General features: G+C 38.4%; 1 protein-coding gene across 1 annotated transcript in view; it reads left to right on the forward strand.

Annotated features, from left to right (window-relative positions):
- The window catches only part of LOC148117935 (uncharacterized), a 74,722-nt gene that overhangs the window by 37,406 nt on the left and 11,233 nt on the right, over positions 1-26,083 (forward strand). The window contains exons 2-7 of the mRNA XM_087901759.1: positions 465-607; positions 21,884-22,010; positions 22,209-22,269; positions 22,798-22,843; positions 23,675-24,439; positions 24,515-25,022. Of these exons, the coding sequence (XP_087757885.1) occupies positions 465-607; positions 21,884-22,010; positions 22,209-22,269; positions 22,798-22,843; positions 23,675-24,439; positions 24,515-25,022 (1,650 nt within the window). The remainder of the gene's footprint in view (positions 1-464; positions 608-21,883; positions 22,011-22,208; positions 22,270-22,797; positions 22,844-23,674; positions 24,440-24,514; positions 25,023-26,083) is intronic.

Raw genomic sequence — 26,083 nt, forward strand, 5'->3', positions numbered from 1 at the left:
AACCAAAAACTGTTACAGAGAACGTTGAAGGAGAACCTATGTAAGCATACACTGCTACAGAAGTCACAGTCTTAAATATCCTATCAAAGTTAAACAAAATCTGAGACCCATACTGGAGAATCAGGTATTATTCTTTAAGAAAAGCAGGGACTCAACAACCCTTCCATGGCTAGAGAGGATTTCTGCATGCACAGAAGCACATGAGCCCTATGATCCTTGAACACAGCACTTGGCTGAATTCTCAAGAGGCTGGGAGCCTGAGAGAGAGAGAGAACCACCAAACAGAGGCAGCAGTCATTCAAAAGCGCCCACGCGTGGCTCAGGTTTCAGTGGTGGTGATCCAGGTCCCAGAAGAGGTGGGGCCATTCTGCTTCAAAGACTGACTGAGTCTCCGAAGTTGTCAGGGACAGACAAGTATCCAGAAGGGCCCCATATCCCTGGTTTGGTCTCTAACCTTTGTATAGGCGCAGAAAAATTTCTAGCCCTGAAGGAGTTCCCTTCTCTGCACTCCCGTGCCCAGCTCACCAAGAACTCCTGGCGCGATGAGAGTGAAGAAAACACAGAGCGAACCCAAGGCTCCCATGCCACCGCAGCGGCCCATGAGAAGGTTGCTTTCTGAGTGTTCTGAGTCTCCAGCAAGGATAGGGGGATTTGTCTAAGTGCTGGTGGCGTCTGGCTGTAAGTTGTGGGGAAGGACCCTGAAATAGCGTCTGCTCCGCTCTGGGTACTGAAGACTTGTGGAGCACATCTGCAGGTGGCCAGGAGCGAAAGAGGCAGGGAGGGCGGCCCCGGATAAATCTGATTTTGGCTCAAACTGAGTCCTGCTTAGCGCCTGGCTTGCCTACTTTTTGTTGACTGTGCAACCACGTACATTAACCTTTTCTCTGCCTAGATCTGAAACATTTCACAAAATAATACTAATTTCTACTAATCTACAATATTCGTATTATGTGTCAATTTACAGTATTGTATTCATTAAACCTGTTTTGCATTTTGTTCCAGTAAATTCATTTCCAAACCCAATTAATATAGTATAATTTTTCCTGCATTGAAATTTTGATGATCACATCAATAGTCTGTAATGGCAAAATAAGAACAACAAAACTATACACCCTCAGGATCATATATTTGATTCTTGGGTTTCTTTTTCTTTAATTTAAAAAAATCTCATTTTTTAATTTTGTTAATTAGAGTTTTAATGTCTAGTTTCTTGAGTTTATATATTTTGGAGAACAGACCTTTGTCTGATGCGGGGTTGGTGAAGATCTTCTCCAAATCAGTAGGCTGCCTTTTTGTCTTAATGACAGCGTCCTTTGCTTTACAGAAGCTTCTCAGTTTCAGGAGGGCCCATTTATTCACTGTTGCTCTTATTGTCTGTGCTCCTGGGGTTTTATGTAGGAAGTGGTCTTCTGTGACCATGTGTTGTAGACTACTTCCCACTTTCTCTTTTATCAGGTTCAGTGTGTTCAGATTAATATTGAGGTCTTTAATCCATTTGTACTTCAGTTTTGTGCATGTTGATAGATATGGATCTATTTTCACTCTTCTACAGGTTGACATGCAGTTATGCCAGCACCATTTGTTAAAGATGCTTTCTTTCTTCCATTGTATACTTTTAGCTCCTTTGTCCGAAATCAGGTGTTCATAGGTTTGTGGGTTAAAATCCGGGTCTTCTATTTGATTCCATTAGTCGACTTTTAATGTCTAGTTTCTTCACCATAGAACTTTCATCCGGCGATGGATGGAGATAGAGACAGAGGCCCATACTGGAGCACTGGACTAAGCTCCCAAGGTCCAAATGAGGAGCAGAAGGAGGGAGAACATGAGCAAGGAAGTCAGGACCGTAAGGAGTGCATTCACCCACTGAGATGGTGGGACTAATCTAATGTGAGCTCACCAAGGCCAGCTGAACTGGGAGTGATGGAGCATGTCATCAAACCGGACTCTCTGAATGTGGCTGTCAATGAGGGCTGACTGAGAAGCCAAGAACAATGGCACTGGGTTTTGATTCTACTGCATGGACTGGCTTTGTGGGAGCCTAGTTTGTTTGGATGCTCACCTTCCTAGACCTGGATGGAAGGGGGAAGTTCTTGGACTTCCCAAGGGGCAGGGAACCCTGACTGCTCTTAGGACTGGAGATGAAGAGGGAGAAGGAGTGGGAGAGTGAAAGAGAAATGTGAGGTGGGGAGGAGGTAAAAAATTTAATAAATAAAAAAATTTTAAAAAAATCTCCCGGAGTGTGTGTGTGTGTGTGTGTGTGTGTGTGTGTGTGTGGTGTAGTATGTGATTGTACGTGTTCATGTGTTTTCACATGTGCATAAAGATGTATGTGGAGACTAGAGGCTAATGTCAATGTTTTTATCTGCTTTCCACTCTCTTATTTGAGGCAAGGTCTCTCTCTGAACTCAAAACTTACAGATTATGCTATGCTGGCTACTTAGTGAGTTCCATTTGCCTGTTTCCGCCTCCCTTGTGCTAGGATGACAGGTATACTGGGTGTAGTTTTTTACCTGGATTCTGGAAATTTGAACTCAAACCCTGGTGCTGGTATGACAAGCATTTTACTGACTGAGCCTTCCCCAATTCCTGGATCAGGAACTATGTTGTTCTTTCATTGTTTGTCTTTGATATCTTTGAAGTAATTATTTTTCTACAATGGCACTCAAAGTATTTGTCTATTATACAGTATGGTAACAAATTACCCTATGATTAGTAGTGACTTAAAGTGAGACTTAATAGTACTTTTTAGTTTCTGAAGTCATAAATTGGGAGAAATTTAGCTGGACTGGACATCTTCTCCAATACTGTGGTCAAAATGATAGCCACAACTGCAGCTATCTGGATGACTGGGACAGGAAAAGCACACAGAAGATGCACAGTCAGTGGCTGTTGGCTGGATTCCTCATTTCTTCATCATGTATATGTGGAAAATGGACTCGAGTTATAGGGGTTGAAACTTCTTCCATTTTGAGAAACAGCTAACTTATTTCAGATCAAGAAGAACAAAAGCCAGAATGTCTTTCATGATTCTCAGAAGTCATAACATTTTCAGAACAAAGATCAGTCCTTCTCAGTGCCAGACACTATGCATGGATGGGGATACTGGGAGTCAAAGATGAAGAGGGACCATCCTGGAGACTGGTTGCCAACATCAATCAGTTTGGTTTTATATAATGTTTCTTCACAATTAGATTGAAATTTTGCCTTTTTTGGCAGAGATATCAGAGGATGGATGCTCTCGCTTGTCTGTATGTACACGTTACCTGATGGTCCTTTTATTGGTAGTAGTCACTTTTATCATATAAACAGGTTTTTGCAGTTAAGTAATTATTGTCCCCTTATTATTGACAAGTATTTTGGGGGAGGAATCCTTCAAAACTATATAAACACTTCATTTAAAAATCAAAATTTCACCTGCTAATTTTTGCTCATTAATAATTTTTTATCTTACTCAATTACTACTTTATGACTCCTTTATGATAGTCAGCCATTACATTTATATTCATTAATTGATATTCCACTGAAAAGACTTTCTCATCTATTCATTTATTCATTAATTTTTCTATATAAAATCACCATGGAACCAGTGTCTATATCAATATGAAATTACTTATTTAGTGAGCCATCATCTTTTATTGAAGTTATTTAATTCATAAACTGTACCTGACTTGCCCTGTAGGAGATCTCAAAATAGTCCCTGTTTCTCTTTTGTCCAATTCTTACAAATTTTTGAGTACTTCAATTTGTGATTTTCTAGATCCACCACTGGAATTTCCTCTTTCTCTAAGGAATATTGGCTCTTCTTCTTTTAAAATCAGTTTACACATTTTCATTTTGCTTTTCTTTGTCATGGTTAGACTCTAAACCCTGAACACTGCATTCATTGTTAGTGGAGTACCACTGCTTCTTTACCTTCTTTGCAGACAAAATGAGAAAAAGCAAGCATGAAGCTGTAGTCTAGTTCTATGTCTCTGTAAACTTTTTCCTTCTTTACATCTGCCATTGATCTATATTATGTCTTCTAATTCCAGTCTCTGACTATAGATTTCCCCATCTTTCCTTCTGTTTCATTTGTAACTCTGTCCTCCAAAGGCAAATCACTTAGTTCCACAATATACTTATTTATTTGTTCTACAGAAAAATAAGTTTAAGAGTTGCTAAATTTATCATGGTAAAATGAAACCTGGAAAATTTTTAAGTTTTATTTTATTTGTGCCCTGAAAGCATAGAAACCATTAATCTCCAACTCACAGTATTCTCTTCCATTCTGGAATATAGAGGAACCCTAAACTGTTTAGGTTAAGTAGCCTTCTCCAATGCAAATATGTTAATCATTTAGATTGGGTTATTTTCCTTTGCATTACATTTTAGTTTGTTTCTCATCATTTTTACTTAGAAAACACATAGTTTTAAATATAAAAACTGTTCAAAATGTATGATTAGAGAAATACCTATCCTTTTTTATTATATTTTCACCTACTGTCTATAGGTAATATATTTCAGTATTTTCTTGTTTATCTATTTTATTTTTTCCCCAGTGAGCAAACACATAATTGTGTTCTTATTTCTTTTTCACATATAAAAGAAAGTATTCTATTGCTTAGAGTTATAACCCTAACCTTCCTTTATTTTTCTACACTAAACAAATACATTAGACTTCACTCCTTATACAGTAAGAAATATTCCTTACTCTCTTTATTGATGCATGGTTGGTGTTGGAGAATTGTCTGTATTCTGTCAATCATATTTTAATAAAACACTGATTGGCCAGGCAGGCAGTATAGGCGGGAAAGCCAGACAGGAAGTAGGGGTGGAGCAAAGAGACTGCGAGTATTTTGGAAGCAGAAGTTCCCTCTGCCACTCCTGCACAGACCACCGAAGAGACAGGATGTAACCTGCCCAGCTGAGAAAGGTACTGAGCCGTGTGGCTAACGTAGATAAGGATAATGGGGTAACAAAAGTTGTAAGAGCTAATAAGTAGCCTGACCTAATGGGTCAATCAGTTTATAACCTTATGGAATCCTGTGTGTGATTTTCCTTGGGACTTGTCGGCTGTGGGGTACTAGGCGGGAACAGATACCCCAGCAAACTGGCCCTCATGTTACACATGGTACTTCGCTGGATGGATGTACTATGGCTTTTTCAACCATTTTTATATTGGTACATTAGACTATTCAATAAAAACTCTCAATATTAACAGCTTCCATTCTGCACAGAGTAACAGATTAGATTAGAAAACAAGATTCATCTTTTTATTTTTATGTTTCTGTTGTTGAATGTATACCTTCAATTAAAAACTCTACGAATGAAATTGCTTGGTCAAATGGAAAACATGTATATAGTTTTATTAGCTAATGACAAATTCCCTTTTTAAAAAAAGTTGTTTCAACTACAAAGAATTGGAAGCATGGGGTGGGAGTAGGGGAGAGGGTGGAAGGTGAGAAGGGAGGAAGGAAAGGGAGTGGGAAAAATATGCAGCTCAGTTAAAAAAAGTTTTTAAAAAAATTTGTGTCAACATTCATTCTATTGTAGAACTCTGACATTTAGACATAACATGACTGCTGCTTTAAGAAAATCACAACATCTGTAATTATGCATAGAAATCTCATAGGCATACAAAGTCCCACTCTGTGAGAATATGCAAGAGGTAAACATTTGCTAATGAGGAAGAGCTTTTATCTTCAATTGTGTCTCCACTGTAAGCCTGTGCTCCTGTCAGGAAAAACATTTAAACTCATTTGTTCACCAAGTTAGACTTATTTGGAATCTTTCATGGATTATAGCATTGGTACCCTATACAGGATGAAAAGTATTTGTTCGTGTCTTCCTAAGAAAAGTCAACACAACAGGAAGCATATAAATCGGGTTTGTAAGTTATGTCTCCACTGTAAGCACTCAGGTGGGGATAAAGAAAGGGAAGGCAGATGATGAAGTCTATCTTGGTCCCTGCAAAACAAAAGTGACAGAATATATCAAGAAAAAGTCTCTAGGGGAAGAAAATTTGACAGGAAGATGAATCTAATGCTCATGAACCTCCAGAAGGCTTTAAAGTTTGAATAACAGTTCAATAAAGGTGCAGAAAAAGTGTGTGTTTCATATTATGCCCTCTGTGAAGATGAGGATGAGAGCCATCCCAGCCATTCTGCTAAAGGAGTAGCCAAGTTTCTCACAACTGAGGGCTAGACAAGGCACCTTGAGGTCCTCTGTGAAAATGTAAAATACTTGTACATTAGCAGATGTGGAAACTGAGTGTACATTGGTTATGACAACTCCTAGGGTGCTGGAACAATGAGTGGTAGTGGATGGACACAGAGATAGAACAGTCAATGAAAAGGGCATTGCTTGCCCCAAGGGAGGGGATTATCTCCTTAAGAGCATACTGTGAAAATTTTTCTCTTGCTAGAAAATATACTGGATATGGATATACTGATAAGACACCTTCTACATACCATTGTTGGAGAGTTTCTCCTGGGGATAAGAATTTTAAATTAGTCATGTGTGGTTGGGTGAATTGAGTATCTGAAGGGAGGTAAATAACAATACATGTGTCATGAGAAATAAGAAGTTACAGAAATCATCAAACAATTAGAAAAGGTAGAGATTATTTGTCCCTCTTGAACCCCTTTCACAAACCTTATGGGGCCAGTAAATAAACTAGGTGACTCATGAAAAATGGCCATGGATTATAGACAACTAAATGAAGTTGTGCCTCTCATCCATTCTAGTACTCAACATTGCTCTTTTGACAAAAAAAAATTGTAGGTAACAGGACACTTCCATGTTGCATTGGACAATGTTAGCATTTTTTTTTTATTCCTCTCACATCTCCAAGCTTGGAATAGATAGCAACTCAAGTTTTCTCAAGTTTATTTTCAGGGTCCTACTGTTTGTCATGGGCATTATTTTTTTTATCCAGCAAGTCCTGTATTCAGCTTCATTATATAACTTATACAAGTTTATATAATGGCATCCTTTCAGGGTCTTCAGGATTTAGAAAAGTACCTTGAATATACACAAATGCACCTATAGAAGGGAGGATAAAAAGTCAGTCTATATAAAGCATGAGGGTCAGGCACAATTGTGAAATTCTTTGGAGTATGATGGTCAGATAAGTTGTGTCTAACACCTGACAAGTTTGTTGAAACAAATTTTCATCAGCCTATGCAGTGGCTGTGAATGCAAAACAGCTGCATGTATTTTGGGTGATTTCTAGAGGAACTGCTTCACTGTCACAGCCATCTTGTTTTAAATGCCCATCCTTTATATGACTTGATGAGGAGTCCCACATGGGATACAGACAGTATATATCAATAGGCTTGGGAGAAAGCTAGAATCCTTGGAGAACAGGCTAATTTGTATACCTCAATACTTTTGATGATAAATTTATGGTGCATGTTAATAGAAGCTCAAAGGATTACATCTATAACCCAGATAGAAAAACTAAGTAAACAACTTCTATAGAATGTTGATCCTAGTCATGGAAAGAGATAGAAGCTCAGATATCACACTAGGACAACAATTATTAGCATTATACAAGGCATTTCAATAGACAGAATCCATTGTATATTTAATTTCAGTAATAGTTAAAACAGCATATCCAATTTTGGGTGAGACTTAATTCTGTTATAGCATAAAATCAAATTCTGAAAAATTGGCTTGCATATTTATAGCAATGTGGTTTGGTGTCCGTGAGTGTTACAACCACTGCCATATAGGCCGTGCAGTGACCAGTGTCCTTTCAAGTTGCTTAGCCCCATAGAATTAATGAAACCAAAACCCAAGCCACACAAAGTATTGTATGGAATTCTGACCATGTCTGTTGTTGCCTGGTGCACTGATGGTACCATGATGGGCACCAGACAAGAAGAATGGCAACACCAATACAAAAGAATACAGATACTGTATAGTTTACCTTCTAGCTGTTCCAAATGACATACTGATTTAATACCCTTTGTTGTTTGCTGTTTCCCTTCTTCCCTAAGAGAGGTAGGCAGATAGATAGAGGGAGTTTTGGAGAACACTTGGAATAAACATACTGGAATCTGGGGAAAGGGAGCTCTTCTCAGGCTCAGAGTTTGCTTTCAGCCAAGCACAAGCAATGCATGATAATTTATAAATATACTTTATACCATATTCTTCCCAGTGTAGCTTCCTTTAAATTTCTCATGCTCCTGTTACTTGCTGCAAGTGGGCCCAAGTAAGCACATTGTTCATTAAGCTACACTTGATGGACTCAATTCTTTGGTCTGCTCTTACCCCATCTGGGTGCTCCAGGAAAAAACAATCATGCAACACATTCCCATGAAGAATAAATAAGATCACCTGTGTCCACCGAGTCTTGTGCTATTTTCTTATAAGATAGTATTTTACTAATTCATTGAGATTTTCATACAGTATAGTTTGATCATATTTATCCCTTCCTCCAGCTCATCCAGATTCATCCTCACATCCTGCCCAACCAACTTCATGTTCCAAAAAGAAGCCAAATTTTTACAACCCAAATATTCTTTGGTGGCTACCCACCTCCTTGACTGTGGTCAAACCCTTAAAGAAAACTGATGCTCCTTCTTTCAAGGACTTGAATTGCCTATGTATTGCCAAGAACACAGATAGGCATACTGCTTGCTCAACAGCCCACAGATTGCTTTAAGATAAATAAACAAACCAGTTTCTTCAATACTTAATTTTTCCTAGTCAAATATTTTGAAGTCATTTGGGGGTTCCTGTCATTACATGAATATGGGATATCTACAATGCTTTACTATCTAAGCCCATGACTTGAAATGTAGGTATGCTGCATACAACATAAGCGTTATATGCACACAATTAAAATAAACTTATAAATACTTCTTGCAAAAGCATTTTTGTCAGTTAGAGAAAGAGAATAAATGTAAATTTACAAATAGGAAATAAGAACAAAATCCAGAATGTTACCAAGAACACAGCCTGGTCTATAAAGTGAGTTTAAGAATGGCTATGGCTATTGCACAGGGAAACTGTGCCCCCCAAAATAATAAAGATAGAAAACAAAACAGAAAGAAAGATAGAAAGAAAGAAAATGCCACTTCTGCCCCCCTTTTCTCTTTGTTAATCCCAGATTATTTATTTTAATTTTAGTTTTCCTTTTTAAATAGTATTTGCAGCAGCAGTGTTCAGAAGAAAGTCCTGGATCATGTAGTGAAATAGTTTGTCTGAAGCACAAATAAAAAGAGAGGTCCTGTTTAAAAAAATCAAGTTAAAATATGAAATAAAACAAATAATGCAAGTAAGGGTTTTGGGTTTCTTTTTTTGGTTTTTTTGCTTTTGTTTTTGTTTTTTTGCTAAGAAGCCTGAAAAAGACTTAATTCAGCAATTTTCCAACTTTGACAAGAAGGTAATGTTTCCCAACTTCAATAAGAAAGCAAGAAATATGTTTATCTAGCTATTCTAGGTGGTGCTGGCATGTGCCTTTAATCCCAACACTCAGAAGGCAGAGGAAGATGAATCCCTGTGAGTTCAAGACCAGCCTGGTCTATAAGAGCTAGGTCTAGGACAGCAAAGACTGTTAGGCAGGGAAACACTGTCTCGAGAAACAAAAAAAATAATGCATATCTGAACAGACCAGTCAAGTTGTAGTCTCACCCTTTAATGGGTCAGCCAGTAGTTTAAGGTTAGAAAGGGGTGGTGACCTTGGCGTTTTCTAGTCTGTGAAGTCAGTGAGTCTCACTCCTATCAGGTCCCCTCAGGGAACAGGTGTGGAGGCTAGGACCCATGTAACAGGTGATCTAAATCTCAAAACAGCAATCAAACATAAACCAAGTAGGAAGAAATGCCTTTGGTAGTTACCCCATTCAAGAATTAGGAAAAATTAAGTTGGGTGCCTTTAGTCCTAGCACTCGGGAGACAGAAGCAGGCAGATCTCTGTGAGTTTAAGGCCAGCCTGGCCTTCAAGAGCTAGATCCAGGACAGGCTCCAAAGCTACAGAGAAACTCTCCAAAAGCAAAAGAACAATGACAAAAAAAATCACACCACCACCAATAACAACATCAAAAAAGAATTAGGAAAAGCTGAGCAGTGGTGACATAATACTTGTAATCCTAGCACTTGGGAAGCTGAGGCAGGAGGATATTAGTGAATTCAAGGCCTGCCACATCTACCAAGCAAGTTCCAAGGCTATTACATAGAGAATCCCTGCTAAAAAGACAAAACAAAACAAAACAAGACACAAAAAAAACACAAAAGAATTAGGAAAGTGCTCATGAAACATTATGAACCAACTAGAAGGCACATAATAGCAATCAAAGGTGAAAGATAAAATGCAGAGAAATTCTTTGATGAAATCCAACCTGTTTTCATGGTCAAAGCTGTACAGCTAATAGAACTAGAGGGAACATGTGTCATCTATCAATTAAAAAAAGCTAGAATATCACATGATCATAAGAGATAAAAATCTTACAGTTGACACCATCCAACCTCAAGTGAGAAAAACTTGGCACAATGCAGCAGGAATTCTTGCTATTCTCCGGTATGCCATATAAAGGGAAACTTTGTTCCTGCAGATTTTGGAACAACTAAAACCCTCTTATCTTCTTTTCTTTTCCATCATCCATTCATCCCCCTCAGAGGATATCTGTACATTTGAAAGGATTTGGTTTTGTTAACTCTGTAAACACTAAAATTGAATAGCCAGTTTCTACTCATTTCAGTTGATTTCAGTTTTCTACCAAAAACTCCTGTCTGGCATGTCTCTGTCTTTGGTGGGTTACTGTCCCACCATCCACATAGCAGCCAAAAAAGAGCTGGCTGCCACCCATAACTCTAATTTCAGCAGAACCTCACTCCCATCTTCTGTCTTCTGAAGGTACAAACCAGGCACTCGCAGAGGGTTCACAGAGGCAGGCAGGCAGCCAGCCACACAGGCTGTGTATGTGTGTGATATCAAGCATGCATGTACATGCCCTATCATAAAAGGGCAATGGCAGTATTAAACTGGGGTAGGTCTCAGAAGCACACAAACCCAAATCTCTGCTGAACAGTCAGCACAGGAAACCAGACTCTAAGCTATAGCCTTGGAATCAGTTCTGGAACTCCCAAGTGCTGATATTAAAGGAATGTGCCACCAGGGCACCACCCAGCAGGATCAAGGTGGACAACAGCTTGACTGACTGACTAATATGGTACTACTCAAGACAGGAACAAACATGCAAATACCACTGTGTGCATCCCAACTCTTCTGTGCCCACCACATAGGTGCCCTTCCTCCCCCTCTCTGCTTTACAACAAGGGGCTAGGGAGGCCTCCATTGAGAATCTCCAAGAGGTGCCTCATTTTCTACCTCATTGTGCATGATGGCTTGTGAAGACCAAAGAAGGTTGCCTGTGCAGGCTGTGAAGGAAGAGACTTTCTTATTTAATCCCATGAAATCCCTCCTCTGTAAGTCATGTACACCTCCCCCCACCAGCCAGCACTGTCTTTTCATATTTCTTAGTTTGTTCGTATATTGACATGGGGCATCTCTTACATAGCCCTGCCTGGAAAACATGACTTTCAGAGTTCACAGAGTTCACTCTGCCTCCTGAGTGATGGGATGATGATAGTAAAGGTGTTTTGCTTCCTTTTTTTGCATATTTAGTTTAAATTTAAAATTTATCCAAGTCTTCCCATGTGTGTGTGTGTGTGTGTGTGTGTGTGAGAGAGAGAGAGAGAGAGAGAGAGAGAGAGAGAGAGAGAAAGAGAGAGAGAGAGAGAGAGAGAGAGAGAGAGGAAAGAAAGAGAGAGAGATAGCACGAGCGAGGGAGAGAGCAAGAGTATGGGGCTGTTGAGTATAAAGTTATGCTCCAGACACTTTCTAGGTCACATGTCAAAAGTTTTCATTATGGGGGTTGGAGAGATGGCTCAGAGGTTAAGAGCATTGCCTGCTCTTCCAAAGGTCCTGAGTTCAATTCCCAGCAACCACATAGTGACTCACAACCATCTGTAATGGGGTCTGGTGCCCTCTTCTGGCCAGCAGGCATACACACAGACAGAATATTGTACACATAATAAATAAATATTTTTAAAAGTTTTCATTATGAAATCAAAAGTCAATAAACAACTGTGAACTTTTTATTTATTTGTTTGTCTGTTCGTTCATTCATCTGTTCACATATTTGCTTACTTTATTTATTTACAGTGGAAGAGTTCATTTAGGGTTAGGAATCAGTACAGAACCACCCATCAGAATGGGAGGTATGAAGGTATCATGGGAAAAGAGTAAGAAGTCTTAACCTTCCCTTTTGAGAGGGAGCATTCTGAAGGGAACAGGCCCCTACAGAATAAGACTAAGATAAGAAACCTTAGTTTCAAGTGCCCACAAGTCCTTTCCCCCAATGTCAGGCATTTAGATAAGCAAGGATCCATTATTTTCTTTTTGAGGAACTTCAGGCCCTGACATTAACATATGACTGGGGCCAATTGGCAAGGCAATGCTAGTCACACTCCACAGCCAGTGACCTGAAGCCACACCCCAGTTCACATCTGCTGGCAGCCTGTGGAATTCATCTCAGATCCTGCAGCCTCTTCAGGCCACAGACCATTTATTTTAGAAATCCCTTCCCCACCACCCACATATGTCAGATAAATAAATACTCAGCAGTAGAAGATTGAAAACGATTTCTCAAAATTTTTTTTGATATATTCTCTCCAGACAGGGTTTCTCTGTGTGTCATTCCTAGCTGTCTGGCCTTGAACACACAGAGACCTGCCTACCTTCTTTGTGGAGTTTTGAGGTTATAGCCTTGTGCCTTCACCAACCAGTTCATTTCTCTTTTTTTAATGCCTGGTTATTTAGTTTAATTTAGTTAATTTTCTAAATTTGTATACTTCGTTTTAAAACCAAATCCACTGATTTACATTAACAAGAGACTTGCTGTTGAACTTGGCATAAATCTCCAGCCAATCTGAGACAGGTCTGTCTTTAGAAGCCAGTCCTGGACCACGGTGCTGAGTCCCTTCTGCTCACCTGGTCCCATCACTCAGACCTCACCAGCCAATCAGAGTTTCCAGCAGACCCGCCAGTCAGACGGGAGGGTTCTTCTGGGAGCCAGACTTCCGTTCTTGTTCAGCTCTCTCATGTACTCTTTTTCGGGCTTTTTTGTGAACAGAGAGCATATCAGCTCTGCAGCTGCACCATGGTGAGTGAGGGGTTGCTCTCTACAGGTAAAAGAAGTGGCTGTGCTTGGCGAGCGAGGGGCCATTGTCCCCAAACTAGGTGGAGCGGCTCGCTGAGGCTTGCAGCCGGTGTGGTGGGTCCTCCACTGGCTGGGTGGGAGCCAGCGGACAGACACAGAGTTTAGCATCTTCCTGTCTCAGTAGTCCTAAACTTGCAGCTCTCTGCTGGGAGTCTCTGAATCATTTCACTGCCTGGGCTGTGTCTGCACAGAGCAGAGCATCTGGAGCCGCAGATAGTGGTGTCTGTCGTGTTTGTATCGTTGCATGTGGCACATTCCCCAAATGCAGAGACTCCTGGTCTCTCCTAGGTCTTCAGAAGTTCTGCACTTTTAACATTTAGGTTTGGGATCCGTCTGTAGTTAATTTCGTATAGCTTGTAAACAGTTTCTCCTGTGTAGAGTAGCACTCTGCTACTAAACTGTGATGTAGAAGAGTATCGTTGATAATAGAATTAATGGTATAAGGATTTACCGGTTCTTAGGTGACATTAAGTCACACAAAGTAGAATTTAAGTGAGGAAGGGCTGTAACCCAAACAGCCAAAGATGAGTAGCATGCATACCATGTTTGTTGTTAGAGATTAGTATGATGAGATGGAAATGTTTGTTCACCAGGATTAATCAGCCATTAAGGTACATTCCTTTAGGAATGACAAATAGTTATAACAAATGAAACAAACCAGCCAGAAGGCCCACTTCCCCATCAAAGTCCTCTGACCACTGCTCAAGGACCATTATGTGTGCCAGGAGAGTAAAATAATTCTAGCACAGCTGTATTTTTCAGCTCTTAAGAAAGCAGTTGTGACTCAGTGTCCCCTGTGCTGATTGTGGTGGACTTGAATTCTGTCTGCAGCCCCACAGGGCATTACTCTTGCTATCCTCCTGGCTAAGCACCATAAATTTTTGGATTACAAATATGCTGCACCTCAGAGCTCTAAAATTACCAGCTTGAGTCATGCAGTGGGACTCTCCATTACAGTAACATTTAAAGGATTTCTATGTGGAGCATGACTTCTCTCTTCAGACTAGAAAAGTAGGAAGGATGTACTGTGTACACTGAAGGGGGTAAACTCACTGGACAATAACTAGATCGTAGAATGAAGTTTAAGGTCACACGTTTCAGGGGTTTCCATAACAAAGAAGGACCTGATGGGGCATAGTGTGTAACTTTCTGTGTGATTTTCCATCAACATTAATTTCTTCCATGTGAATCAAGACAGATTTAGTGGGTGTACAATTTAGGGGGGAAAGCTTGAACTACTAAGTATTCAGCTTCCAATTAGTGAACTCTCCCATGCAGATATGTTGAATCCTGGTTGACACAGTTAAGTCAGCTCAGATGCTTGAGACAGAGGTCATTGACTGTAACTCCATGGGACAGCTTACAGCACTCAACAGCTAACATTTTACATGGGACAAAGTCATGCATTCTCTTATTAATGACATTCTCCCTACCAAGGAAGTGCCTACTCTGTTTCAAAGTCAGTGTAACTGAGGGTTCAATGATTTTTATCATTTTAAGAAGTAATTTATTGGTTATAATTTTCCATTATAAAATGAAATTTTGATTTCATTTTCTTCAATGGCACGACTGCTATAATCTCTTTGTGTTTCTCTTTTCCAATGTTTCCCAGTTTTTGAATTTCATTCCATTTTTTAAGTCCTGTTTATTTATTCATCTATTTATTTATATCAGTTTAGAGCAGTGATTCTCAACCTGGTGGGCCATGACTCCTTTTGGGGGTAATCAAATGTACCTATCACAGGACTGGCCTAAGACTATTAGAAATTACAGATATTTATATTATAATTCATAACAGTAGCAAAAACATAGTTATGAAGTAGCAGTAAAAGTAATTTTATGGATGGGGAGATTACTAATCATGAGTATCTGTATTAAAGAGTTACAGCACTCGGAAGATTGAGAACAACTGGTTTAGATTAATGTCTCCTGTAGCTCAAGCTTGCATCATACTATGTAATTGAGAATTGCTGTGAATACCTAATCCTGCCTCTGCTACCTTGTGCTGCAAAGACAGTCCTGCAACTCCTACCATGCTGGACCTTGACTGGTCTGTGGGAAGGAGAAATAGGTCAGTGAGTCGTGAGGTGATCAATTTTAGATGTTCCATAAATATCTTGTCTGGCCATTTTGTGGGTCCACAGACCACACTAAGGACCCAGTGCCTTGGATGAGGAACAGGAATTACTCTGGGAGAATGGAAGATTTTACTGAACTACAGATTTTTCAGATAAGCATCTTGTTTGACCATAGTGTGGAAGAACAAACCTGGAGGATGTTTGCTGAGACATTTGATCTCTGCTCACCCAGTAGGATAACTGCTAATGTCTTGTAGCCCAGCTTGGTGGTCCCAGAGGGACTCTGGTTAGCAATTAGGAGCACCAGTAGAAGGTAGTTTACAGGTTTTTTTCCAGGATTCTCTTATTGTGCTCTAGGGTGCTTTAAGGAGGACTACAAGACATGCCATGGTGAATGTAGGAGCGACTGTCCCCAGACCAGAAAGAGCAGGTTGGCTGAGCTGTCAGAGCTGCTTGGACAGAGATGAACCCTGAGCTAGACAAGTTTTATTGTTCTTTGTGATGACCTGCGTAGTGGCCCTTGGCTTCTGAGCTTTGTTGAGAGTGGGGGAGGCTCTCCCATCCTGGCATGGGAGACTATGAGTTTGTAATATTGTTGCCTCACACTGTATAACTGAGAATTGCTTTGAAAACCTAATCCTGCCTCTGCTGCCCATTGCTGGGTAGATAGTCCTTCAAACTCTTCATGACTGGGCCTTAACTGGTCAGTGGGATGGAAAAATAAACCAGCTAGTGAGTGACCTCTAGTCACTCTGACTTTCAGTGTATGATTATAAATAAAGAGGGTGAGTACATAGGTCAAGCTCAAAGCTGGTAGATTCACAGTGCAGAAAAAAAAGAGACAGGACAGTAGTTGAGAACTTTCCTACTTCAACAGTAGTTGAGATTAACAATGTGGAACTAGGTAATCAATTTTAGGTGCTCCATAAATGTCCTGATCATCATTCCTTGATGTCCACAGACCTAGAAATTAAGAATCTCGATAAAGAACCAAACTTATCATGAAACCAAATTGCTATATTACAGTAGTTCAACCAAAATAGATCTGAGTAAAATGTGGCCCTGACTAACAGTACTGTTATTTTACTTGTTTTAAATATACACCCTGAGAAAAAAAGGTTTGTGAAATCTTTGATGTGCTCTAATATAAATCCCTTGTTTCTGGAGCAATGGCCATAAATCCTGTTTCACCTTTCAGAATAATTTTTTGAGATAATTATATCCACACTCTCTTTCCTTTCCCCTAGCCTTACCATGACTCCTTATTATCTTTTAGTTCATGGCCCATTTTTCTTTAATAACAGTTGTGAATGTGACCTGTGTTTGGCCACAGAATTTCCCAGATATGAGGTAATGGGTTGGCTGTACTGCACATTGAGTGTGTAATGGACGGTGCACACAAAGGACCCTGTACTTTGGATGAGAAACAGGATGTGCTCTAGGAAAGTGAATGAATGTCTACAAGAATACAAACTTTCTGGACTAGGGCCCTGTCTATTAGGTTAGAAGGGCAGAACAGGAAGTACTGTGCTCTCTGAGTTATTTGATCTCTGCTTACCCATTAGGGGAGCTGATAATATTCTGTGGCCCAGCAGGCAAGTTTTAGCAATCAGGAATAATTGTGACAGGTAGCTTGCAGGTTCTTTTCAGGATTCTTGTCTACTTTTGTTGTGATAAGTTGTAAGGAAGACCACAAACTATGGCATAGTGGGTGTAGAGTGTTCAGAGAGGGTTTGTTGAGCTGTCATTTCTGCTGGGATTTGGATGGACCATGAGCCAGGCTGTGGTTCAGTTGCTCTATGTAATGACTTGAGCAGTGCTCCTTGTCCTCTTTGACTCCCTGTGTATGGATTTCCTGGGGAGAGGGAGACTCTGCATCCCTGCCATGGTAGGTATTTTGCTTGTAATATCATTGTCCAGTGTACAAACAGAGTCATGCTTTTGGTTTACAGTGGGAAGACAGATTTGAAAACTGATAATTTTCTGAATAATATTTAAAACAAATTCAAGTTTGTCTTATAAATGTTTCAAATAGTTGAAAAACTGGTAGGACTATGGTGATGTTGATTGTCTTTTCACAATACATGATTAAAATGTTTCTAACTTTCTGCTACCACCAGCTGCAATGGTGTAATTCAGTGATGTTTGTTTAGTTCCAGGGGACAAAGGGAGTTTCTGAGCTGCAGAGGTTTCTTAGGTGTGTATGGTGTTTTGCAGGTAGGTAGAGCAGAATCTATATCTTGTGCTATAATCCATGTGACAGGAAGGAGAAATTATTCTATATTGGTTTGGAATTGGGCCTCAGTGTGGCTGAGTTTACCTGAAAACACAAGGAGGTCTAAGGGGCTGCAGAACCATAGCAGTAGATCATCTCTTTTTGCAGAGAGGGCTCTAGAGCACGGGGGCTCTCTGGAAGAAATACCAGTAGCTGGATGGTCAGAAACAACAGTTTCAGGGTCACATTGAGGTAATTTTGTGAAAACTTTATTTATTTAATTTCCATACACATAGAATCATAGGTAGCTGGGTAACATAGGTCAAGATCACACATTTTCTGACTAAGTTTCTTTGGTCTTTTGATGAATAGCTGACTATATCTTCCTGCCTTTGCTCTTAGCTTTTTCTCTCTATCCTCTTTGTTCTTTCCAAAATATCATACACATTCTTGATTGATCAGCGTTTTGGTAATTTTGTCCCCTGAAACAGGGTTTCTCTGTAACTTTGGAGCCTGTCCTGGAACTCACTCTGTAGACCAGACTGGCTTCAAACTCACAGAGATCCTCCTGTCTCTGTCTCCTGAGTGCTGGGATTAATGGTATGTACCACCACCACCCATAAAGAAGCAATATTATGTCAATCTTTGTACTATTTTTTGATAATCCCATTGATTACTCTGAGTGCTTCCAATATGAATGTAGCTTTGTAGTCAAATAAATTGTTGGGAATTGTCATTATACTGTATTCATTTATGGTGCAAATTTAACATACACATCATCTTAATTTTGATGCATCATGTTTGCAAGGATCATTTATTTTCCTTCTATATTTAGTGAGGTTTTTTTTTGTTGTTAATCTGACTTTTGGCTTTTTGGATAAATGGTATTATAGATGTTGGCAGGTGGCTCAGCACATATTCATTTTGCAGGTGACCTGAGTTCAGATACCTACACTCAAGCTGTGAGACTCATAACTCTAGCATTTCAAATCCATGACATCTGAACCCCTCTTTTTTTGTTACTTATATACACATGGAAGACATTCTCACTCATGCACAAACATATGCAAAATATAGCAATAAACTTGTTTTCAAAGTGCTTGTGACTTATAAAGCAATAGGTGTCCATCATCCTCTTGAAGTAGATTGGTGCTGCCAGGAGCAGATGTGTCTCATTGTCATGAAAAGTCTTAAGCTCTTAATACATTTTAAATGTCATATTCTGAAAGTCTCTGAAAGATTTGAAGAATCCCTATCCATCTGAAATACATTTCTGTACATTTAGAAAATCTAACTAACATGCTACAAGCTTGACTATTACTATTATAGATGACTCTCTATTTATCTATACTTTAATTATATATTACATTTTTAATGAGCTGCACAAATACAATACCTTGATCAAGAGCAGAAATACGTACAATAAAATTGACCTTAAATTATCATCAATAAAGCAAGATCCATACCCAATGCAAATCCCTATAGCATATTCCCTTTTAAATGTAAACAAACATTTATGAACAGTATTTGGGAATATGGGCATAGTTCTCTCCAAACTGCTTCCTGCTTTTTATTTGGCAAAATAAGTTTAGGGGGTGTTCACAGTGACCTTTTGGGTGGTCTTAATTCATCAAACCACATTAGTCTGGAAGGATTCCACAGGTTCTCATCCTCTGTGGAGAAAAAAGGAGAATCTCTTATTCAAAGCAATAAATCCTTAGACCCAAATTCTGAAGATGTGATACCTTTAAAGTATATATGTTGGTTACTTAGCTCCTTTACAGTCAAAAAATTCAAAGAAAACACAATAATATACATAATCCAGACACTCTGTATATAGTCCATGTTTATGTGGCTTATTTGTTTTTATTCTATTACTTTTTAATATTTATTTTATTATCTTTACTCCTTTAATTTATGACTGTCTATACTCTGTCTCTTTAAAGACTTTGTTTCATTTTTTATAAACCTTTTTCTTCTTTTTATAACTTTCTATATTTTTCTTCTCTCTCCCAAGCCTATGTATATTTTTTCAACACACCGTTTCTCATTTAGAGGTCTTTTATGTATGAATCTGTCCTATTGTGTATCTGTAATTCTTTACTGTTCAGGAGTGCTTCTTGAAATGCTAAGCAGTTCTTATGAACTTAAGCTGTGCCATTGGTAGAGCAAATACAGCCTGTCTGCTTGCTTTACCCAGTCCAACATGACAGAGGCATGTTTACTGCCTCTGAGAGCCATGTACATTGCCCCATTTTCAGGCATATGGGGATCTAAGTTGCCATTAGCAATCTGCTCACAGATCCCATTCTTGATCCTCCAGGAAGTCAGAGTTCACGGTGGCACCATGGCCCAGAAAGCTGGCACTTCAAAATGGTGTAGTTTTTTTTTTTTCTGCTACCTCTAAATCAGAAAAAAACCACTCTTAAAGGAGCCATAGCATGTCACCAGTAAGCAAAGCCCATTTGGGGAAATAAATGTGGCTAAACTTCATTTTTTTAGTGCCTAGAATTCCTTTCAATCTCTCTAAGATTTTAAGTGGATTTTAGTTAAGTGGTAACATGGTCACCAGTTTGTTGTGGGAAGCCGCTTGTTACTTCCCAGCTGCTCAGCATCAAAATTATCAAACAGAAACTCTATTAATTAAATCACTGCTTAGGCCATTAGTTCTAGCTTTTTTCTGGCTTACTCTTACATATTAATTTAACCAATTTCTATTAATCTGTGTATCACCATCTGTCTGTGGCTTACCAGGTAAAGTTCTCAGCATCTATCTTTGATGGGGCTACATGACTTCTCTCTGACTCTGCCTTCTTCCGCCCAGCATTCAGTTTAGTTTTCTTCACCTACCTAAGTTCTTTTCCATAGCTCTACTATAAGCCCAAAGCAATTCCTTTATTAACCAATGATAATCACAGCATACAGAAGGGAATCCCACAATATGAGTTTCTATAGCCTCAATCCATTTCCTGTTCTTTCCTGTTCTTTTGCTGTCATAACTTCCCCACCATCATAAACTCTATCACTAAATCACACAAGATTCAGTAGAATTAGCTGATATTTGGTGCTAAGGTGGTTTGGTAGCCTACTATTTTCATTTTTGTGTATTTTGAAGACAAGGTTTGATGGTGTAGACCTAGCTGTCCTGAAAGTAGCTCTATATACCAGGTTGGCTTCAAACTCAGAGAACCTCTGACTCTGACTCCCAAGTGCTGGGATTAAAAGTGGCCCAGCATTCCTGGTATTTTTGTTTTTTATATTCTTGTATGATGGTTTCATTTCCATCAAGCATATGCTGTTGTACTCAGCGTCACCATATGTTGAATTTTAAAATTTGACATAGGGTATTATTATGTTTCCAAGGATGGCATGTATTCATGACATTAATACTGCCTGTGCCTTCTGAGTCATTGGATTTCAGGTGCATAACCTTCTTCCTGCCTGTTTTGTTTGTTTTGAATTTTTATTTTAAAAAGAGTATTTTACCTGTATTCATGTAAATACACCATGTGAGTTCCTGGTCCTTACACTGATCAAAAGATGACACTAGAAACCCTGAATTTGGAATAATAGATAGGACAATCTATGTAAGTCCTTGAGCCCACCTGTATGCAAGAACAGGAGGACTATTTACTGTTGATCCATCTTTCCTGCTCTGTGTTGATTATTTGTAATCAGCATATTAATTACTATTGTTTTCATTTGTCCATTTATAATTTTGTAAACACATAGTCCCTTTTAGTAAAATCTTATTTATATTGCAGTTAAAATTGGAGCACTTCAGGTTTCTGGTAGATGAATAAAGAGTTGAAGTGAATGCATAACTCTTTGTAGAAACTTCAGCAAACCTGTGAGTCGTTTCTATCTTTTATGTTTGTTTGATTGATTTTTTTTCATGTGGAACAGATATTTAATATATATTTCTGGTTGTCCTAGAAGTGATTGCATGGATTAGGCTGGTATTGAACTCACAGGCAGATAGATATACATACCTCTGCCTTCTGAGTGCAAGGATTAGAGGCATGATTCAATGCATCCAGCTTTTTCATCTCATTTTCTTTTTTTCTAGTTAGAAATTAATCATTCATACAATTTCTATTATCTGTACTCTGTACTGTTGATCTGATTACGTATCTTTCATTGTTGGTTAGTAGGCATTTCTCTTGCAAAGTGATATCCCATCCAAAGGGTTCAGAAATGACAGAGGTGAACCTCCTATTCAGTTTGATTCTTAAGTGACTTGGTGATTAAATTATGTTGTCTATGTCATGGAATAAGTATGGAGAGCACCAGATTTCTATGACTAGATTGCCAAAGAAGTATACATTTACAGTGTTGTCAAAATCATGCTTTCTGTTATTCACATGTATGGGATATTTTAGAATGCAGTGACCTATGATGATGTACATATCAACTTCACTTGGGAAGAATGGACTTTGCTGGATTCTTCCCAGAAGAATCTCTACAAAGATGTGATGCTGGAGACCTACAGAAACCTCACTACTATAGGTAAGGCTGAATTATCTTTCATGTTTCAAATAAGGGGACAGCTGTTCAATGATTAATGATGCTCTTTTGTAATATGATTGAGAAAGAAGAATGGGGTAAATAAATCAGGCATGGCTGTAAGGTTTGCTTCAAATGGTAGCTAAATTTTTTTTACAATTTTTAATATATAACATACATTTTTCTGGCACTATGTTTTAGGATACAGTTGGGAAGACCATAATATTGAAGAACATTGTCAAAGTTCTAGAAGACATGAAAGGTAATTTTCATTTATAAATAAACAAATATACATCTGAAGAATTGTAATACATCCTATATGTTTTAAACAAAAGCAACATTGTAAATAATAACATGCATTGATAATTATTAAATTTTCACAAAATCATATACCTTAATTTCAGATAGATGAACTGCATTTGAAAGTCATTCTTTTAAGAAAGAAGTCAAGGAAACAATGTCTTAACCTATATTACCATTTGAATCATAATACAATGAGAAGTATACTGTAAAATATTTTTATTTTATATTATTCATATTATTAAAGATAAACATGTTGAAAAGATGATAAGTATATCTGTAAAACTCTCTATTACACTAATAATCCATAGAAAAGGTGGTTTAACCCATATACTTGTGACTGTGCTAACTTTAGTGATGGGGCAGTTAAAGTCAGGAATCAAGGACCAGCTGTTGTGGAGAGGCCTTAATCTAAATGCCGCAAGTCTATGAGAACAGAAAGTGTGAACTCAATGTGGAAACCTTGTATTTGTTATTCTTCCTTTACTAGGTATATCATATGTTACTCTGGATACAAGCCACATGAGCATAGGGATGTGAAAAAATATAACATACCTCTCTCTCAGAACAAATAGAATATATGTAGCAGTCCTCATATTGAGTATACTTGTTGAATTTGATGTAAGTTTTCTAGTCTCATTGTTAATATATCAACAAACTCACATTTCAGAAAAGCACCATGAGTTCTAGGACTATATAAATATTTCTGTTTGTCCAGGTTCACTTAACAAATGTAGTATCACTCACAGTATAGGAAATGTTATGAATGCAATAAGAGTGGTAAAGCTCTGAGTTTTGTCAGTTCTCTTCTAATATATGAAAATTCTTGTACAGAAAAAAGATTCCGTAACTGTGAATCATGTAATAAAGGCTGTTTTCAGTTATCTTCAAAGATGAAAAGCCAAGCCTTAATAAAGGGGAAAACAAAATTGTAAACATGGTGATAAAATCTTAACATATAATTCCTCTTTAAAATAGGACTAAATTGTAAAATTAATTCATACAGATAAAAATATTCAACAATGTATTAAATGTAGTAATGTTTTCACATGTACCATTATCATTATAGGCATGAAAACAGTCAAAATAGAGAGAAAACTTCTGTATATACTCAATGTGTTGAAGCCTTTGCATGTGGCAGTAATCTTCACAGACATGAAAAGACATATACTAGATTGAAACCCCATGAATGTAATCAGTGTGATAAAACCTTTACAAGTCAGAGAAATCTTCAAATGCATAAAAGAACCCATACTGGAGAGAAACCCTATGTATGTAATCAATGTTGTAAAACCTTTGCATATCATAACACTCTTCGAAAACATAAAAGAACCCATACTGGAGAAAAGCCCTATGAATGTAATCAGTGTGGCAAAGTCTCTGCATATCACAGTTATTTACAAAGTCATGAAAGAACCCATACTGGAGAGAAACCCTATGAATGTAATCAGTGTGGGAAAACCTTTGCATGTCACATTTATCTCCAAATGCATGAAAGAAGTCATACTGGAGAGAAACCCTATGAATGTAGTCAGTGTACTAAAGCCTTTGCATGTCACAGTTATCTCCAAAAACATGAAAGAAGCCATACTAGAGAGAAACCTTATGAATGTAATCTGTGTGGTAAAGCCTTTGCACGTCACAGTCATCTGAAAAGGCATGAAAGAAGCCATACTGGAGAGAAACCCTATGAATGTAGTCAGTGTGGTAAAGCCTTTGCATGTCACAGTAATCTGAAAAGGCATGAAAGAAGCCATACTGGAGAGAAACCCTATGAATGTAGTCAGTGTACTAAAGCCTTTGCACGTCTCAGTCATCTGAAAAGTCATGAAAGAAGCCATACTGGAGAGAAACCTTATGAATGTAATCAGTGTGGTAAAGCCTTTGTGTGTCACAGTCATCTGAAAAGTCATGAAAGAAGCCATACTGGAGAGAAACCCTATGAATGTAGTCAGTGTGGTAAAGCCTTTGCATATCTCAGTTATCTGAAAAGGCATGAAAGAAGCCATACTGGAGAGAAACCCTATGAATGTAGTCAGTGTGGTAAAGCCTTTGCATGTCACAGTAATCTGAAAAGGCATGAAAGAAGCCATACTGGAGAGAAACCTTATGAATGTAATCAGTGTGGTAAAGTCTTTGTGTGTCACAGTCATCTGAAAAGTCATAAAAGAAGCCATACTGTAGAGAAACCCTATGAATGTAGTCAGTGTGTTAAAGCCTTTGCATGTCTCAGTCATCTGAAAAGGCATGAAAGAAGCCATACTGGAGAGAAACCCTATGAATGTAGTCAGTGTGGTAAAGCCTTTGCATGTCACAGTGATCTGAAAAGGCATGAAAGAAGCCATACTGGAGAGAAACCTTTTGAATGTAATCAGTGTGGTAAAGCCTTTGCACGTCACAGTAATTTACAAAGTCATGAAAGAAGCCATACTGGAGAGAAACCCTATGAATGTAGTCAGTGTGGTAAAGCCTTTGCATATCTCAGTTATCTGAAAAGGCATGAAAGAAGCCATACTGGAGAGAAACCCTATGAATGTAGTCAGTGTGGTAAAGCCTTTGCATGTCACAGTAATCTGAAAACGCATGAAAGAAGCCATACTGGAGAGAAACCTTATGAATGTAATCAGTGTGTTAAAGCCTTTGCACGTCACAGTCATCTGAAAAGGCATGAAAGAAGCCATACTGGAGAGAAACCTTTTGAATGTAATCAGTGTGGTAAAGCCTTTGCACGTCACAGTAATTTACAAAGTCATGAAAGAAGCCATACTGGAGAGAAACCCTATGAATGTAGTCAGTGTGGTAAAGCCTTTGCATGCCACAGTAATCTCTGAAAAATATAAAAGAAGACATACTGGAGAGAAACATTATGTATATAATTAGTGTGATGAAGGCTTTGTTTATCATAGTCTTCTTCAAAGACATGTACTAACACATGCTGGAAAGAAACCCTATGAATGTAAAGAGTGTAGATAAGCCTTTGCTCTTCACAGTACTCTTCAAATGCATAAAAATCACACACTGGAGATAAACTCTATGAATGTAATCAGTGTGGTAAAGCATTTGCATGTATGAATAATCTAAATCATGAGAAAAATCATATTTCAGAGGAACCCTATAAATACATTCAGTGTGATGAAGTTTTATACTTTATATAGGAGTAAAACTTTTTGTGTGCAGCAATCTTTTAAAATCTTTGCATATTACCATAGACATTGACTACCTGAAATAAAAAGGAGGACCTCTTATTATAAAGTATTTGGTCAGAACTTTAGCCAAAACATTTATAATCAGCTATACAGTGATTTGGTATTCCCCTCTGTATACTGTGAATGCATTTTGTTACCAATGTTTAATAAAAAAGCTGCTTTGGGTAGGAAAACATTCTAACCTTGACCAACTGAGCATAAAACCAGCAAATCCCTAGACATCTAACCAATCCCAACCCTGAGAATCTTCTCCTTGGGAATTCTCTGTGACTAAGAAGTCCTATATAAGTTCTGTACATGTTCAGTTGGCATCTGCCCATTTCTGCTCTGGCAGAGGCAGCCCTTCTGCTGGATTCTTCCCTTCCAAATAAATTTCTTGAATGAGTTTTGGGTGAAGACCTTCACTGTAGTGGTAAGAAACTTTGTAGTGGATTGGAACAGAGAAGCTTTAGTCACCTCTGCTGGCAAACTCCCTTAAAGGAGCAGGGCAGAAGTAGCAACTCTTCACCAGAGACTGCAACATTTCTGCAAGTTTCCCATTAACTCCAGTGAAGCAGAGAAGTAACAATT

This window comes from Myodes glareolus, chromosome 25 (assembly GCF_982192425.1).
Source record: "Myodes glareolus chromosome 25, mMyoGla1.1, whole genome shotgun sequence".
In the NCBI taxonomy this organism is placed as follows: Eukaryota; Metazoa; Chordata; class Mammalia; order Rodentia; family Cricetidae; genus Myodes; species Myodes glareolus.